At 36.8% G+C, this 19,772-nt stretch overlaps 2 protein-coding genes across 5 annotated transcripts in view; one reads left to right on the top strand and one right to left on the bottom strand.

Moving 5' to 3' along the window:
* The window catches only part of TMEM135 (transmembrane protein 135), a 308,283-nt gene that overhangs the window by 193,484 nt on the left and 95,027 nt on the right, over positions 1-19,772 (bottom strand). For all 4 annotated transcript variants that reach the window (XM_014586438.2, XM_014586439.2, XM_014586440.2 and 1 more), the window contains 3 exons: positions 15,615-15,742; positions 12,846-12,938; positions 557-590 (listed from right to left, as the gene is read on the bottom strand). In XM_014586438.2, coding sequence (XP_014441924.1) covers positions 557-590; positions 12,846-12,938; positions 15,615-15,637 — 150 coding nt within the window. In that variant the 5' untranslated portion in view covers positions 15,638-15,742. The remainder of the gene's footprint in view (positions 1-556; positions 591-12,845; positions 12,939-15,614; positions 15,743-19,772) is intronic.
* Positions 11,911-12,231, top strand: LOC106734531 (60S ribosomal protein L36a). Its single transcript, XM_014586441.1, has one exon. It carries the CDS (start codon positions 11,911-11,913, stop codon positions 12,229-12,231), a length of 321 nt encoding a protein of 106 aa, XP_014441927.1.

Consider the following 19,772-nt stretch of genomic DNA (forward strand, 5'->3'; position numbering starts at 1 on the left):
CCTGTGGCCTAGTAGTTAAGGGAGCTAGTTCTTACATGACCAACCATAGTTTAAATCCTAGTTCTGGCAGCTTAAAAAAACCACCCAGCATAAGTATGTCAGTGCCCCAAATCTGACAGGACAGAGAAATGGAGAAGAGATTGTGGCATGACCATACTCTATCTGGAGAGCACATATGCTATCTAGCAATTAAAAAAAAAAAAAAAAAAAAAACAAAGAAACTCACCTTTAAATGATTCTTTAGAATAAGAAGGGGTAAGTAAGAGAGGTAAATCTTTCAAAAATGAAGAGCTAATCACAAAGAAAAACAGACTCAATAAGGGCACAGCTCAGTGAATCACTTTTCTCCTTTTAAAATAAATGAAATTAAGTCCCCTCTGAAAGAAACAAATGAGATGGTATCAAAGTCCTTTTAAGCATTTAATTCTACCCTTTAACACAGAGACAGAAAACATTTTCAAATTAAAGTGACTTTCTCTCTTTTGTTAAAGAAATGTGGTTTTTAAAAAATTTAAAAGCACATGGAAAAACCTCAAAGGTTAAAAATTTTACTTACCAAATTGGCCATATAAATTGTGAGCAGCCCTCTCCTGCAAATAATTTTAAAAAGACATATAGTGAGATTTGGCTTTGATTTGACTTAATAATTACTTAATCTTTTTTTATAATCAATTTATCAAAAGAATGACCAGGAGTTGAGAAACACTGTTATCTTGAAATAAAGGGTAGGTTGTGCTAAACTAAGTATTTAATATCCTGATAGTTGGATTTACAGATTCTGTAGTCATTCTGTTTAATGGTCATTAATTAAATTTCTAAAAATATTATTGCCTTATTGTTATTTGTTACTAAGAAGAGAAGTATAATTAATTTATGGTAAAGACTTCTAAGTGTAGTAATAAAAAAACCTAAGTGAGGCCAACCAGCGGTGTGGTGGTGAAAGACGCTGGATCCCACGTGACTGTCTACATGGTTTCAGTCCTGGACCTAGTACCTTAGGGAACATGCCAGGTACATGTGCACGTGTGCCCCAAAGCCTGAAAGGAGAAATGGAGGAGAAGGGTAGCGGTATGGGGATTCCCCTGGGAAGGTGTTTTCCACTTTTTCTCCCACTTTCCCTTTCTCTCCCTCTCTCCTCTTGACCGTCTCCAGCAAGAGCAGGTGCCTTCTACCAAATTAAAAAAAAGAGGGCCCAGCAGTTAGCATAATGGCTATGTTGCTGGACTCCAAAGTAGTCGACCATGGTTCGCGTCCCGGACCTGGTGGCTAAAAACTCACACCGGTGCGCGTGCATGCATGCCTAAGATCCCGGGAGGAGAAGGGATTGCAGCATGGCCATCCCCTCTGGGGGGTGATTTTTCGCTTTCTGTCTCTCTGTCTCTCTCTGTCTGGAGAGCACACGTGCCCTATAGCAAAAAAACTCTCAAAAAAATAAAAAGAAAAGAAAGAAAAAAAAATCCTAATTCATCCATCTTGCCAAAAAGTTAAGTCCCAAATAAATATGACCAGATGCAAACCTAATTTATAAAAATCAGGTTTTCTATTTGTTTCACATATAATGCAGTTGTTCATTCATTAGATGTCATTATGAAACATACGATATCACCTTGGTTTTAATTTAAATAACAAGTCAGAACTTTGGAAAGTTCCCAACATCAAAAGGATACTCTAAAAAAAAAAAAAATTACTTATGTGCTAAATTTATTTAATAAGACTTCAGGTAGAGACTCAAAGAACTATGTTCTATAAAACTCTTTATCAGTTTACTTACAATATACTGTATATGAGGAATGAATGAAGCACATCCTATTCTCTAAGAATGAGGTCTTTAACATGTTTAAGGGCTGAAGGATAAAATCCAAATAAACTGAAAATTACAAACTTACTTGTATTTCAATTATGAATATTTTCAGTACTCAAAGAATAAAATATTTTATATATAAAATAAGTAACAATATCAAATCACTTTCATTTAAACATCATGCAAATCTTCATGTTAATATTATCAATAAAATGTCCTTTATGTAAGATTCACAGTCTTGATTGTTCATTATTTTAAACAGCGTACAAAGATTTTCAATATTCTCAAAACCACATGGAGGCAGCATGATTTAACTGAACAGTCCAGAAGAGAGGTTTGGAAATCAGGGTTCTAGTTAAATTTCAATTCTGTGGTACTCTATAATTTTGTCATTAAAATGAGGGAACAAGACTAGTTATCTAGTTATATTTTTAACCATAAAAGCTACTTGAAGGAAAAATGTACATTTATCATTAATATATAAAATGTAATTGTGGACCTTTTCTGGTTGAAAGGAGAAGAGGTGGGAACAGCTGTTTGCATGGTGTTTAGGGTAGCTGGACTCCACATGGCCTACGGCATGGCTGAAGTCCTGGACCAGTAGCTTGAAAACACACTGGGTGCATACTGTGAGCATGACCAAAATCCCCAAAGAAGGGAGAGATGGAGGAGAAGGGATTGAAGCATGACCATATGCCTTGGGGGCTGCTTTTTCCCTCCCTCCCTCCCTCCTTCCCTCCCTCCCTCTCTCTCTCTCTCTCATGCGCACATACCTTGTTGTAAATTTAAAAAATGAAAAGAAAAACCAGGAAGGAGGTCTAGGATGCAGTACACCATACCCTACCCCAAATAATATCCCTCCCCAGCAGGTCCTAATGGACTTCAGCAGAACAGAATTCAGTATCTTCTCCAAAACAGAGTTTAAAAATCACTGGTAAGATGATTTTTAACCCAACCTAAGTCTAATATTCAACAATACTACACCTACAACTCTGTCATTAGCTTCCATGTATCTGGTAATAAAACTGTTTTAAGTGTAGGCCAAAGATTATCTTGTTTACCTTCAAATTTCCTCCAATCTGCAATAGATTTTTAAACTAACCTAAGTCTATAATATTCAACAATACTACACCTACAACTCTGTCATTAGCTTCCATGTATCTGGTAATAAAACTGTTTTAAGTGTAGGCCAAAGATTATCTTGTTTACCTTCAAATTTCCTCCAATCTGCAATAGTCCTGGCATTTAAGTGTGCTAAACAAATGACTGTGGAATCACTAGACATATAACCATCGAGGTGTTTCTAGGAATCCAGCCTTGTAAAAAAGGAATAATACACTATGGACATGTGCAAAGATAGCCACTAGAAAAAGACAGAACTGGGGCTGGCAAGTGGCATGTTGTTGAGGCATTTGAGTTTGAGTCCTAGACCTGGTGGCTTTCTCTCTCTCTCTTTCTCTGGTCAAATTAAAAAATAATAACAAATAATAATAACAGAATAAATAAATAATTATTTGTAAAAAAGAAAAGGAAAAGAGAGGACCAATTAATAATGCTAATAGTAAGCAAAGAAGTGATCCAATTATCCTACATTTGCACAAAATTTAACAACTTACAAGGTATAATCAGTATTACAAAATCAAATTTTATCCTCCCAATAGTCCTATAAAGTGTAAGACATATTATTATCCTAATATTATTATCCTAATTCTATGGCAGACCAAGAAACAGAGACGTTAAGTGGTTTCCTTAAACATATAAAGGTTGTGAAAAATGAGCTTGAATTAGGCCTCAGATATCTGATAGCAGTTTTATGTTCTGTTCCCTTCACCACTATTGCAGCAGAAAAGCTTTACACTACCTAGTTACCTTTAAATTCTGGAGGTTAATGACTTGTTTAATATGGTGTCCTAACAGCCTTCCATGCTTTGAGGATGAATAAAGCCTTGGCATAATGCTTTTATTAAAGTGAAAAAAATGGAAGATGGATTGTTACTAGATTATGCCCAATACTGGTCTCAAATTTCAATTTATCTTTCCCCAAATCACCTCCTTTCTGCTTTTCTGAATTCCAACTTGGAGCCAATAGCCTCAAGAATGAGAGGACATTATCTGTGAAGGCCATAATATGTTGGATTATAAGGTCACACACTTTTCTTGTGGGATTTGCTTGATGTGATTTCTTTATCCTCTGTTTCGACCTCAACTCTAGCTGTACAAAATCAGAACAGTGATTCATCTTCTTCAGTTAACTGTCACAAGAAATTGTGAAAATAACTGTCATTTATTACTTTACACTTGGCTATATTCAGCCTAACTCTGAAGACAAATAAGCCACACCCCTCCTAATGAGGAAATCTTTGGAAACCAAGTTACATATTACATTACTACAACAGGGATGGCACAGGCCCAGGGAAGAAGGGCTGAGGCCAAGAAAGACAGTAACTTGTTAAACTTCACAGGAGAATCTGATTCACATGTGGTCATAGACAGTCTGTTAAAAATCAGAGATGAGAAAGGTGCAGAAACTCAGTGACTAAGCAGTCCAGTATTTCTTTTAACTGTGTTCGAGCTTTCCTTTCCTTTTTTTTTTTTGTTTTTTTTTTTTTACTTTGGTTGGAGAACACAGTAAATCTCTTCAACTTTCATACAATATTTACAATAAGTGAGTATGCACAACCAGAGACCTTATCTAAAAAGTATTAAGAACTACTGCTTGTAGGAACTATGTAATCAGAGTATCATTCCTATAGAAAACATAAAAATAATTAAATTTTCTGTGACGTTTTAGTAAATTAAAAAAAAACTCACATAATGCTGAAATTCTGAGCATGACTGTCTTTAACAATATTATCATTTCTGAAAACACAAACAATAATGCTCTTTTTCTGGAAATTTTATATATACATATAATATATATTAATATTATGTTAATATGTTAATATAATATGTTAATATGATTATATTATTAATATTAATGTTAATTAATATTAATAATAAAATATTGTTGAACAAAAAGCAAGAACTCACCCCACAGGGGGGATGGCCACACCACAATCCCTTCTCCTCCATTCTCCTCTCAGGATCTTGGGCAGATGTGCACATATGTCCAACATGAGATGTAAGCCACTGAGTCCAGGACTCAAACCACAGTCAACTATGTGGGAGTCCAGCGATGTAACCATTATACCGTCTGCTGGTCCCAATGTATATAGTCTTTAGCTAACCTTCTCATCAAATTTTAAATGATATACTAGTAACACATTTTAAAACTAATGTCAAGGGGCCAGTAGGTGGCAATAGTGATTAAGCTGTTGGACTCCCACATGGCTGACCACAATTTGAGTCCTGGATCCAACAGTTTGGGTCCCAGACCCAGTGGCTTGAAACTTGTGTGCCTTCGTGCCTAAAATTCCAAGAGGAAAATGGATAAGAAGGGATTGCGACATGGTCATCCTCCCTGGGGGTGGTTTTCCATTTTCCCTCTTATTCTCTGTCATGCACCCTATGGCAAAATATTAAAAAAAAAAAAAAAAAAAATGAGGTCAAGAACAATATATCTCATATAATATATCCCATACATTATATCTATATAATAAACACTTATTTGTTCACAAATAAAGAAAAATTAGAGATAAAAGAAAAACAAAGTGAACGTTCCTAAACACTGAATGATTTACTAAGAAATGCTATTTATCTCAGAAAAATCTAAGATGTAATAAATTTTCATCTCTCTGAATATTTAAGAAGAGCAAAAAATATTTCCTTATAGCATAAGAATAAACTTCTAGTCTAGAGCGAGAAACCATGAACATATACAGTTCGTACGGCTGAGTAAACATTTCAGAAGACTACAAAGTCATTTCATTTTTCTCCTCTGAAAAAACAGCCTCCTGAAACTTGAAAATGCCAAGAATTTATAGACCAAATTATTAGTTTCTTTTCTTCACATGTTATATGGCTCATTCACTTCTATCAAATTTGCTTAGGAGCTTTGTAACTACTGTAGTGCAATTTATAATAGTAACATAACCCTTGACTATATGGAACAAGTGTATGATTTTCAATATTTTGATCAATGTTCATGTTTTAAGACAGTGTGGGCTTTAACTTATCTAAACTAATACTCAAAATCAAAGCATATTCCACAGCAACTCTACAAAACAAAACCCATTAGAACAACTTCTTTCTGAAGCCCAAACAAAGCGCTTCCTAGAAAAAGAAAAAGACTAGTTCTTAACAGCCCTCCTAGGGATAAACTAGATGTAAAACTGCTGAGCTACTATGATCACAATTCTTTGTGCGCAAATTTTTTAAGCAACCCTGGAAACAACTTCAAAGCTTTCTCTGAATCCTACAATGATGTGATTAAGATTTAAGTAAGCTGCCCTCTTACTAGATGTCTGAACTAGCAGCTAAACATGCTTAATTCTGGAAAAAGAGGGAGGTAGGGAGGGAAGGAGAATGGATTAGAGAAAGGGTGGAAAGAGTCAATCCAGTAGAGATGAAGACATATTTATGGCTACAGAAATAGCTTTACCTATGTATCTGTATCTGCATCCACACAGACTAGGCAGATATCAATGCTGATTCTCCTTATGTCATTAAACACTTTTTGAAAAACTGATTATACAACTGAGTACAAAATGTATAGTCTCAGAGTCAAGATTTCATTATTCAATAAAGCTTCAGTAGTTTAAAATATATGGACAACCACTACTTGTAGGTTGCCAAAAAACCATACACTTCTGTTGTTTAAAAAAATCTAACTGAAGGCAAAGACTAGCAGAATATACGTTAAAAAAAAAAAAGCTAAGTACATGTCATGTGCTAAAAATATAAAGACAATAATACTTGAAATTAAGTGGAAAGAAAAATATATATTATCCAAACAGCCAGTATAAGAAGGCTTCAGTAGCTACATTAATAGCAAATTGACTTTAGGGACCAGCAGATGGCGTAATGGTTATGAAGATGGACTTCAACATAGCTGACCGAGGTTTGAGTCCTGGACCCAGTGGCTTAAACCTCACACCACGCCCATGTGCATGCATGCCCCAAATCCTGAGAGGAGAATGGAATAGAAAGAATTGTGGTATGGCTATCCCTCCTGGCGAGTGATTTCTCACTTTCTGTCTCTCTATCTCTCCAGCAAGTGCACGTGCCCAATAGCAAAAAATCTCTCTTAAAAAAAAAAAACTTCAGGACCAGTATTATCTAAGCTCCAGAAAGTCACTTCATAGTTCATAAATGAGCTCAGTTCATCATGAAGAAATAGCAATCATAAATGCTTATAAGTGAATCAAATCTTTACAGACATTGACAGCATTAAACAGAAACAGATCATTCCAGAACCATAGACAGAGATTTCACATCCGTCCCCTTAGCAATTGATACAATTAGACAAAAAAAAAATAATAAAATATCAGCAGTTCTCAACAAGGAGCAATTTGTCCCATAGGGACAATTGGCTATATCTGGAAACATTTTTGTTGTTACCTTGGTGAGGAGAAAAAGAAAGTACTTTCTAAAGGAGGGTACAGCTACGAAGAACTAGACGGGTTTCACAACAGTTATATCTGGCCCAAATCGTGTCATTAGTGCCAAAGTTTAGAAACCCAGTTGTAGATAAACAGCACTATCAATGAACTTGACCTCACTGATATTTAAAAAACCACTACAAATAGTCTAAAGAAAAAAACTACATGATCATATCAATTTGATACAGGAGGCATCTGACAAAATATTACACCAATTAAATGTATAAAGTTCTCTTATACATTTATATAGCTAACCTCATACTCAGGAGCAAGGCAAGAATGTACGAACACAATAATGAAAGAAAACTAGAAATAGCTGCAAATTTCCTAATTCTTAGCATATCTTAAAATAAAAAATCCCTACAAGGACAATAGCACAGTGATTAGATACTGCACTGGGAGCCAGATCACCGGTTGGCCAGTTTGAATCCCCATCTCTATGTGAAAATTGAAAAACATGCCAGACACATGTGCATGCATTCCCAAAATCCTGATGAGATGGAAAAATGTTGAAATAGGGACTATAGCATGATCGTACCCCACTATGGGGGAGAAAATGTGTGTTCTCTGTGCACTAGCTCACTTTTTCTCTCCTGTCTCTCTTTCTCTCTAGTCAGTGCAGGCATTCCCTGACATTAAATTAAAACAAAACAAAACAAAACAAAAAAACACCCTACGGCTAACATCATACTTAGGAACGAGGCAAGAATGTACCAACACAATAATGAAAGAAGAGAAAAGAAAAGAAATGGCAATCAGACTAGAAAGAAGAAATAAAACGCTCTACAAAACAGTGATAATAAACATACCATATTCACAATCTATGGGATACAATTAAAGCAGTCATCAGAAGAAAATTTATCTCTTTTTTTTTTTTTTTTAAGAGCTTTCTGCCTTAGGGTGTGTGCCCTCGCTCAACAGACAGACAGACAGAGACAGTGAGAGGGAAAATGAAAAATCATCCTCCAAGGGGGATGGCCATGCCACAATCCCTTCTCCTCCATTCTCCTCTCAGGATCTTGGGCACATTCACACACATGCCTGGCATGATTTTGAAGCCACTGGGTCCAGTCGGCCAGGCAAGAGTCTAGCAAGGTAATCACTATGCCATCTGCTGGTCCCGAAAATTCACACCCTTAAGTATTTATGTCAACAAACTTCAAGAGTTAAGCATCAAAACAAGGTTTTTTTTGTTATGTTTTGGGATTTTTTTCCAAACTGCTAGAAGGAGCACACACTTGCCAGAAACACAAGGAGAAAGTACCCCCCAAAGGGACATGGTCAAACACCATCCTTTTTCTCTATTTTTCTAACTTGTCAAGATTTTTGACATGTACATACACACACACCTGGTGTGTTTGTCAAATCCAGTGCCAGGATTCGAATCACAGTGAGCAACGTGGGATCTGGTTCCCTCAATCACTGGGCTGTAAAGCTGGCCCAAAAAGTTTTAAAAAGCAAATTAGACAAAAGAAAATGAAAGAGAAAAACAAATAAAAACAAGAACTGAATTAAGACACCAAAAAATTAATAAAATTACTAAATAAAAGAGACTGGCACAAATATACAAAATAAACAAGTTTAGAAATAACCACCAAAAACAGAAAACTCAGTCAAATCCTTACAGACTATTTTTGCAATTATACACAAATAAGTATAAAAATATATTAAATGAATAATTTCTGGAAAATAGATCATTCCTAAGAGCTAAATAACTTTCTAATTCCTAAAAACAGTTACTCATATTCTACCGAATGAGTTAAAAGTTTAAACAGACCAAACAAGAACAAAGAGTTTGTTTCCAAGCAAGAAACTGGTAACTTTTTCTAAGAACTACCACTCAGAAGAGTCAACTTGTACAGGAAATTTTACAGAGAAAATGATCAAATATTCAAAGGCAAGAAAATTCATGGCTAAACCATTAAAGGAGGAAAATTTCTAACAGTTTATGAAATATGACACTGACATTCAAACGTAATAAAGAATATACACACAGACACACACACACACAGTGAATAACCAATCTTGCAAATACTGATGCCATGATCAGGTGAGATTTATTCCAGCAAAGCAAGGACTATGGAATATCAGGAAATCCATTAATCTAATTCATCTTAAACAAAAATTTTATTGAAAAGACCTAGTGATCATTACTTTCTTGACTAATCAGGTCTTAGCATCATCAAGCTGCGGACCTGCAGATGGCCTCAGCATCCTCTATGGAAGCATATTCTTAACAAAAATGCTTCATTTGGGGGCCAGCAGGTGGCGTGGTGGTTAAGGCATTGAATTCCCTCATGGTTAACTACAGTTTGAGTCCCAGATCTGGCAGTTTGCTTTCTCACTTTCTCTATCTCTGTGTGTCTCCCTGGTGAGTGTGTGTGCCCTATAGCAAATTTAAAAATTAAAAGAAAATTTTTGAAAAGAAATAAATTTTTTTAAATGGATCATTTGAAACTAATCAAACCTTTAACCCAAACTTCAAGTTTATAGAAATACACAATATAAATGAATCAATTAAATAATTTCACATGAAAATAATTCAGACAAAACCAGGAATGTATTATATTCCAACTACATAAATTAGCCTAGTGCCTTTAATAAGTCAATGCCATGGGATAAAAAAGTAGAGACTATCCTAGATTAAAAGAAAATTTTAAAATATAATAAAGTATATAAACTGAATAGATTCTGGGTCAAAAAAAATACTAGCTACCAAAGTCAAAGTCACTTAGGACAATACAGACTGTACAGTATGAAGGAATAATGATCAGTTTTCTTAAGTGTGATAATAGTGTTTTAATTATGTAGAATATTTTTATTTAAGAAAATGCATGTTGACCATTCAGGAGTAAAGAATCATGATGTCTACACCATGTTCCTACATGGTTTACACATGTATGATGCCATGCCTGCATACACATACACTTGCATTCAAATAAAAAAAGGCAAAATGTTCACAATTATTGACTCTACTTGATAGTTACAAAGGTGTATGTGCCTTCCTTTCTAATTTTTGTTGAAAAGTAGGCACATAATTACAAAAAAATTCTATCTTATTCAAGTACTAAAACTAAATAGCATTTCTAAAGTTTCATATTTGAGTAACGTATTTTGAAAATATATTTTCAAAACCAATAATCACAATTCTTAATTTATCAAAAAGTACAATTATCAAAATAACTTTCTTACTACTGATGGGCAAAAAACAATACTTGATACATATACATACACACACACACACACACACACACACACATACATTTATTAAACACTATGTTCCAGCACTGTTCTAAGTGCTTTGATGTTTCACTTAGTTCTCTGAACAGCCCTACAAATGGGTTATTACTATTTCCGTTTGTTTTTTGTTTTTTTTTTCTTTTTTTGGGGGGAGAGGTTTTCGCTATAGGGCGGGTGCGCTCACCAGACAGACAGAGAGAGACATAGAGACAGAAAGCGAGAAATCACCCCCCAGGGGGGATGGTCACGCCGCAATCCCTTCTCCTCCATTCTCCTCTCGGGATCTTGGGCACACACGCACACGCGCCCGGCGTGAGATTTAAGCCACTGGGTCCGAGACGCGAACCGCGGTCGACTACGTGGGAGTCCAGCGACATAGCCATTACGCTAACTGCTGGTTCCCACTATTTCCGTTTTTCAGGTAAGGAATAAGCCACAGAGGTCACACCACAAGTGGCAAAGCCAGCTGCCTTGCCAGATGGTACAGCTCCAGAATCCACTCTTTTATCTCCCATGCCAAACAGTGCTCTCAAGTGGTCACCTTTGTTTCTGACATTACTGACAACTTTGTTGAGGTTCTAACATTCACCAGTCCTTTGAGTTTAATAACTCTAATATTCCAAAGTATCATGGTACAAACAGAACCACAAAAATTCAGCTATTACACATAAAAAAGTACATTAAGAATGGCTTTAGGTTGCTTGATTAAATATCAGGTTATGTGATAAGATCTATTCATATTCCTATTAAGAGGTAGAATGAGCATTATGAATAGCTACAATGAACATGTTCATAAACTGAAAGTTTTTCCTGCTGTTGTTGTTTTTCTCATTTTGTTCGTTTATTTCTTCCATGACAGAGTAACAAAGAGAGGCAGACAGGCACTCCCAATGGGGTCCTCACACTGCACTCAACCCTTAGTCTCAGCTAGCTTGGATTACGTACACCCACTCATCATTCCCATGGGATTCCAGAACATGAACCCAGGACCTTTCCCATGTGGGTCCAGTTGAGGTACCACTCCGCCATGGCCTGGCCCTAAACTGACAGGTTTTAATGTGACTCCATCTTTTATTTTGAGACGAAGGTGGGTAAGTTTCTCACTAAGAAAAATAATTACTGATAAAGGCAAATGTTCTGTTTGTAAAAGTTTTAACTTCAACTGTTTACCTCACTGAACAGTAGGTGTAAATTTATAGCATTTTATAGAAATCTTATTAATTCATATGAAAAATGTCAGTTTGATAACAATCAAAATATTTGCTAATGACAATATGCCTTTAAAATAACCTATTTAGCTCTTTTTGTGTAGATAGCAGGCCCACAAGCATGGTGAACGTCCCTAAAACCCGCCAGACATTCTGTAAGAAGTGTGGCAAGCACCAACCTCATAAAATGACATGGTACAAAAAGGGCAAGAATTCTCTGTATGCTCAGGGACAGCAGCATTATGACAGGAAGCAGAGTGGCTATGGTGGACAGACTAAGCCTATTTTCCGGAAAAAGGCAAAAACTACAAAGAAGATTGTGCTGAGGCTTGAATGTGTTGAGCCCAACTGCAGATCTAAGAGAATGCTGGCTATCAAGAGATGTAAGCATTTTGAACTGGGAGGAGTTAAGAAGAGAAAGGGTCAAGTGATCCAGTTCTAAGCCTCATCTTTTTTATTATGAAGATGACAAAATCCTGAGGTGAATGTTCACCTCATTTGATTACAGTTGGTCTGTTTGTAAGGGAATAAAGTAATTAATAAAATTCCCTTTCGGGGAAATTTGATTTCATGGTACTACTTGTTTTGGATTAAATCTGGCTGTCTGAGCTCACATAAAATAAAATAAAATAAAATAAAATAACCTATTTAACAGTAGTCATTCAATGAGCCCTAAGAAAAGTACAGATCTATTAACAGATGATAATAGAAAACTGTTTTCTTAGCTAATAGAATTGAGCTATGAAAAAGCTCTATTAATAGTTACCTATACTATGCTTTAGTTAGGCCACATCCTAAAACTTTCTAATTTGTTAGTAAGCAGAAACTAATGAGTATTACTGCTCTATAATGTCAATCTTCATGTTTTTATAGACTCGACAAATAAAAATAAATATAAAAACAACTTTTTTTATCAAGTATTTACAGAACTGAAAAAAATGTATCTGAAAATATTTTTCATCCCTATATTACAATCTGTGAGAAGCAAAAATTTTCCAGTTGGAATGGCAGACAGGTAATCAGTTCTATTAAATATGCAGACATGTAAATTTTTACCTGCTTTTCCTTTCAATTAGAATGGCCACATAAGATGCTGGTAGAGCGGCACCAAAGCCAGGAGTCCATGAGTAGAATTTTCCAAGTATTCTCCTGAAAACAAATTTGGAATTTCTGTATGAAACTCCTAGTGGAGGTTTAACTTATATAAATACAAGTTCCCCTTCTCAGTCCTCCCTCTACTGAAATGTACCATAGTACCTCACATTCAACATATTCAAAATAAATTCATTCTCCCTCCTCCATTTGTCTAGGATAAAAGCAGCAACAACTACCTACTAATGTCTGAAATTTAGAATCATCCTCAACTTAACTCATTAAATCATTCTATATACAGTTAAATCTCTAAAATTCCTATCCAACCCACTGTACCTGCCTTAGTTAAGTCTCTTACCATTTCTCATTAAGACTGTTACAATAACAAACTAGTGCGTATCACTGCTTCCAATAATGTAATCAATCATACTCATTCAGGTACTTCTTTGATTCAAACCTGCTAACTATACAAACCCTCTTTGTTCTCAGTTTCCCTCCTTATGAAATAGGAGTAATATTACCTGTCTCGTATATCTGTTACAAGATTATATGAGATATTCTCCAGCACCGCGCAAGACACATAGTAAGTTCTCAGAAGTATTAGGTATGATTACATCATCACTATTAGTATTTCTTAACACAGACTATTCAACAACTGTTTCTCATTTGCTTCTGCAATCATCCCATTCTTACTGTATTTTATGCTTTTAGTTTTATGTGCATATCATTCATTTACTAAAATATGTTCCTGCAGTAGGAATCTTCATCATGCCTCACACATAAATAACCATTAGCTGCTGAAGTTTTAAGGAGGAAAAAAAAAGCTTGGAGATGTCAGGAAGATTTTTTTCTCCTTTCAAAACAGTATGATCTTGAGAAAGGAAGCAGCAGCACGTAAAAATTTTAAGAACTTACCTGAACAAAGCTGACCAGCTGGTAAATCATGTATGTGTTATATGCATACATACACGCAGATAAAGATCAAGAATCACCAGTTAAATAATCTTTTTAATTGAGGCTCAAATTTAATAGGATTTAAGAAGCTAATAAGGTCATATAACTTAGGTATTTCTTACGTGGACAGAAATCTACCTGAGAAGACTAGGGATCATCCTCTAACAGAAAACCCACAAAGGATTTAACAAATTACTAAATATACAAACTAAAAAAAAAAAAAAAAAAAAAAAAACCTGGCCTCATAGGCTAAAAAAAAAAAAAAAAAAAAAAAAAAAAAAAAAAAAAAAAAAACCTGGACTCATAGAGTACAGAAAGAATACAGAAGTTATTTTAACTATAAGTATGTATGCCTCTACAACTTAACCAAACAGGTTCACAGAATACAAAGAAATAGACTGCAACTGGCAAGGTGGTTAAGGTGACTGATTCCCACTGAGCAATTAATTATGTGGATTGAGTCCAGGATCCAACAGCTGGAGAAAAATACCAGGCGTGTGTGTGTGTGTGTGTGTGCGCACATGCCCAAAATCTCCAAAAGAGGGAGAAATGAAGGATATGGGACTGTGTTGTGACAATTCCCCATGGAGGTGCTTTCTCACTTTCTTTCTGTCTCCCTCCAGTGAATGCACATGCCCTCAAACAAATTAACAGGTAAAAGAAATATGCTGCAATAGAAAGTTATACTTACTGCAATTTTTATCAAATTATTAGTATTTGTACCCTAAATTTCCGTAGGTACATTTTCAAGTCCATTTAAAATAATGTGTGCACTAGAGTATAAACACTTTTCAAGTAATTTTCTGCAAAACCTAAAAGTTTATAAATCTTAATGCTCTGAAGAAAACTATTTTGGGCAACACTAATATGAGGATAAGATGAAGATAAGATTTTAACTTGACAAATATAAAAAAGCACCAGTTTGGGTTTTGGCAATCAATGGAGAGAAAAATAAAAAGAAGTATCTAATAAATGTGTTAGGTATGTTACATTACTGAGAAGACTGAATTCGATTTGCATCTATAATGTGTAAAGCATGCACCATGAGTATATACACAGGACTGAACCAGGAACAAAAGCTCCAATGGAGGATATACCAGGAGTTAACTTACTGTTTTATACATAAACACATACATTCTACAGTCCTGAAGTCTGTGCACTGCATATGGCCCTGGCTTATGTCAAAAACAGTTGCTTTGAATTCTTCATCTATACAATTGAAAAGCCAGGAAATTCTGATCAATAATTTGGTAAACAGACCAGGCCTTAGAAAATCTGTGATATGTTAAAGCTTTTCTGTCATATAATCACATCAATATTTTGACATTTATATTACATCTTGAGGCCGAGGCCAAGACCCACAACCCCTGGTTTTACAAGCTTCCTTGGAAATAAATGTCTTATTGCAGGTCTTAAAAAAAAAAAAAAAAATGGGGGTCCAGCAGATGGCATAATGATTACATCATTGGACTCCCACATAGTCAACTGTGGTTCAAGTCCTAGACCTGGTGGCTTGAAACTCATTCCAGGCATGTGTACGTGCATGCCCAAAATCCCATGAGATGACTAAAGGAGAAGGGATTGCGTGCCGCATGGCTATCCCGCAAGAGAGGTGGTTTCTCACTTTCTGTCTCTCAGTCTCTCTCTGTTTTGTGCACACTCCCTATGACAAATATCTCTCAAAAAAAAAAAAAAAGAAGCCCTGACCCTCAAACATCTGTTTCTTTCCATTTCCACAAAGGACTGCATTAACATCTAGTGGTGATGATGAATACCAACCTTAAAATGCAGAAGAAAGCCATATATAAAGCCCCATTTGCAGTAAGAAATGAAGCAGATTGTAGGATCTCAGGAAGTAGTTTGTGTAAATAATAGTCTAATTTTCGTTTCCGGAGAATTGCTGCAATCTGAAAAGAGAAAGGTTTTTTTGTTTACTCCAACCAACTTTTCCCACTTAATTTAGCTCATACCTGAAAAGTGCTGCATAAAGGGACCAGCAGTTAGCGTAATGGCTATGTCACTGGACTCCCATGTAGCCAACCACGGATCGAGTCCCGGACCTGGTGGCTTAAACTCACTCCAGGCGCGTGTACGTGCATGCTCAAGATCCCAAGAGGAAAATGGAGAAGGGATTGTGGTGTGGCCATCCCTCCAGGGGGGTGATTTCTCACTTTCTGTCTCTCTGTCTCTCTTTGTCTGGCGAGCGCACATGCCCTGTAGCAAAAACCTCTCAAAAAAAAAAAAAAATCCTTTATATCTCTCCAAAAAAAAAACAGTGCTGAATAAAAGCATATATTTAAAAACTAAAATAAAAAATTTTTGCATTTTGTTGGTTCCCCCATAATGATAAAATTTCCAAGACAGAAACAAAGACACTTGAATTTACTGAGCAATATAGCAAGAAAGTACATGGGTCATGTGATGACGAACTTCCATATATAAAGGTAAAAGTTTGTAATGCCTTTAAAAGTTTTAAACTGGGGACCAGCAGTTAGTGTAATGGCTATGTCGCTGGACTCCCACGTAGTCGATCACGGTTCACGTCCCGCACCTGGTGGTTTAAAACTCACACCAGGCGCGTGTGCGCGTGTGCCCAAGATGACAAGAGGAGAATGGAGGAGAAGGGATCGCGGCATGGCCATCCCCCCTGGGGGGAGATTTCTCGCTTTCTGTCTCTCCGTCTCTCTCTGCCTGTCTGGCAAGTGTGCGCACCCTATAGCAAAAAAAAAAGTTTTAAACTGAGAAATACACTTTTAAAATAAACTGCAATTCAAACAAAAATGGAATGTTACAACAAGACTACATTATACATTTTATCAAACTACTATTAGAGAAGCTCAGTGATAAACACAAGAAAAATAAATTCAGCTATTCAAACATGACCACTGTGTGCCAAAAAGCATGCCAGTAATATAAAAAGTAAAAAATAAAATTAATATTTTCCTGGTCTCCTAAAGCCCAAGGGATAAAAAGACCTGAAAAACTAATATTAATGGGAATCAGCAGGTGTCATGGTGGTTAAGGTGCTGGACACTCCCACATGGCCAACCATGGCTCGAATCCTAGACCTGGTGGCTATTAAGAATCTTGGGGCTGGCAGGGGCATGGTGGTTAAGGGCACTGGACTCCCACATGACCAACCGCAGTTTGAGTCCCATCCTGGTAGCTTACTTTCTTACTTTCCCTTGCACACTCTCTCTCTCTCTCTCTCTCACTCTGTCCCTCTCTGGTCAAATTAAAAATAAATAAAGTTAAATAAAATAATACTTAAAGAAAGAATCTCATGGGATCAGCAGATGGCATAATGTTTATGTCACTGGACTTCCACATATCTGATTGCGGTTCAAGTCCTAGACCTGGCGGTTTACAACTCAAGCTGGGTGTGTGTGCGTGCATGCCCAAGATCCCAAGAGCAGAATGGAGGAGAAGGGACTATGGTATGGCCATTCCCCCGGGGGCAATTTCTCATTTTCTTTCTCTCTGGTGAGCACATGCACCTTATGGCAAAAATCTCTCTCAAAAAAAATTAAGAAAGAATCTTGTGGGCCAGCCAGTGGTATAGTGGAATCCACACGGTTAACTGAACAATTCAAATCCTGGACTCAGTGTCTTAAAAAAGATGCCAGGCACAATACATGCATGTGCAAAATTCCAAAAGGAGGGAGAAATGGAAGAGAAGGGACTGTGGCATGACCAGTGGCTAGTCCCGTGGGAGGGTGGGGGAGTGCTTTCTCATTTTCTCTTCTCCCCCCGCCCACCCTCAAGTGCATATGATGCTTTCTCATTTTCTCTTTTTCTCTTCCCCCAGCTAGTATGTGTGTCCTCTGGCAAAATTTTAAAGAAAATAAAAAAGAGGAAGAAGAAAACAAAGCAAAAAAAGTCCTGACATAATTCAGTAATGATATATAAAAACCAAGACATGGGGTCAGCCTGTGGTGTGGTGGTTAAAGCAGCTGGATCCCACATGCCTGACTGCATGATTCAAGTCCCAGATCGGCAGCTTGAAAAACATACCAGATGTATGTGTGCGTACACCCTAAATCTCAAAAGTCAAAAAGGAGAAGGAACTGCAGCGTGCCCATCCTGCAAGAGGAATGCTTTCTCATTTTCCCTCATAAAAAAAAAAACTTAAAAAAAAAGAAATTGACATAGATATTGAAGAATGATTAAGTATTAGCAGTGTAATACAGAATGACATGGAAGTTTAGCAGAGTTAGTTTAATAGAGGGATAGGCAGAAGTTTCATGGAGAAAGGGATATGAGCCAGATTTGAAAGAACAGTACAATCTTCGCAAGTCATGGGAAGGAATACTTCCCATCATGACGAGACAGCATATCAAGGGAACAAAGGTTAGAAAAGCATAATTGAGAAATGAGGAGGTGTTGAAAGAAAGGACAAAATGACCTGAGAGTAGGAAGACTATAAAACTCTCTGTACACTCTTGGGGCCAACAAGTGGGTGGCATGGTAGTTAAGGAACTGGACTCCCACATGACTGACCACACTTTGAGACTCAGACCCAGAGGCTTGAAAATCCTATCAGGTACATGTGCCTGTGTGCCTAGAATACTAAGAGAGGGAATCCCAAAAGGAGAATGGAAAAGAAGGGATCACAGTGTGGCCAGCCCCTCTGCAAGGTGATTTCTCCCTTTTCCTCTCCCTGTCTCTCTCCTGCACACACACATTCCCCCACAGTAAAAACCTAAAAAATAAAATAAAATATAAATAAATAAAACTGTATTCACTCTCTACCCTTCTAGAAATAACACCTTTGGGTCAGTGATCAACAAATCAAGTGGTCTCTTTCCAGACTTTCTCGTGCATCATTCCCTTGAAGCCTCTGACCTGACCATCTCCTACTTCATCAATTTCTGTAAACAGAAAAAAAAATAATAATCAATAAAACCTAACCCTTGCCTTCAAAGAACATAAAATCTTAACAGGAAATAGACACTGTACAAACAATAAGCTATCATATAGCAGTGTGATAAATTCTACACTGAACGGAGAAGAAACAGCTGTAGAAACACATATTTGGGGGACCAGCAGTTAGCGTAATGGCTATGTCGCTAGACTCCCATGTAGTCGACCGCGGTTTGAGCCCTGGACCCGGTGGCTTAAACTCACGCTGGGCACGTGTGCGTGCTTGCCCAAGATCCTGAGAGGAGAATGGAGGAGAAGGGATTGCGGCATAGCCATCCCCTCTGGGGGGTGATTTCTCGCTTTCTATCTCTGTCTTTCTCCAAAAAAAAAAAAAAAAAAGAAAGAAACACATATTAAGGAGATGGGATGAGCAGACGCTATCAGTAGATTTAACCGAAAAATCTAAAATGCATCTTGACAAACAGGTAGAATTCTTTTTTTTCTTCCAATGATTTATCTTTCTTCCTTTCTTTCTTCCTTGCTTTCTTTTATTTTATTTTATATTTGACCAGGGAGGGACAGGGCAAGCAAGAGAAAGAGAGAGAGAGAAAGTGAGGAAGCGAGCCACCAGGTCCAGGACTTGGACCACAGTCACCCATGTGGGAGTCCGGCGCCCTTAACCATCATGCCACCTGTCAGCCCCATCAAACAGGTAGAATTCTGACAGGAAAGAAGTTTCTACAGTTTTTGTGACAGTGCATTTTTTTCATTCTACTATGTTTCTAAACACTATTCCTTTGTTAGCATCTCCTAGTCAGATCTCTATTCATTCTGCATGTGCTTGTACTCTCTCCCACACTACCATCTATGATCTCAGTGTAGGAATTCCTACATGACCCCAAACTGTCCCCCAACCTCAAGTCCATATTTTAAAAGCCTATTGGATATGTCAACATAAAAGTACCACAGACACCATAAAATCAACGTTCCCAAAACAGAAGTCATTGTATGCCCCAAACATGCTTTTAATTCTTAGCTCCCTACCTCAAATAACAGCATCACATCCCCTCAGTT

This window comes from Tupaia chinensis, unplaced genomic scaffold, assembly GCF_000334495.1.
Source record: "Tupaia chinensis unplaced genomic scaffold, TupChi_1.0 Scaffold000139_1, whole genome shotgun sequence".
NCBI classification, from domain to species: domain Eukaryota; kingdom Metazoa; phylum Chordata; class Mammalia; order Scandentia; family Tupaiidae; genus Tupaia; species Tupaia belangeri.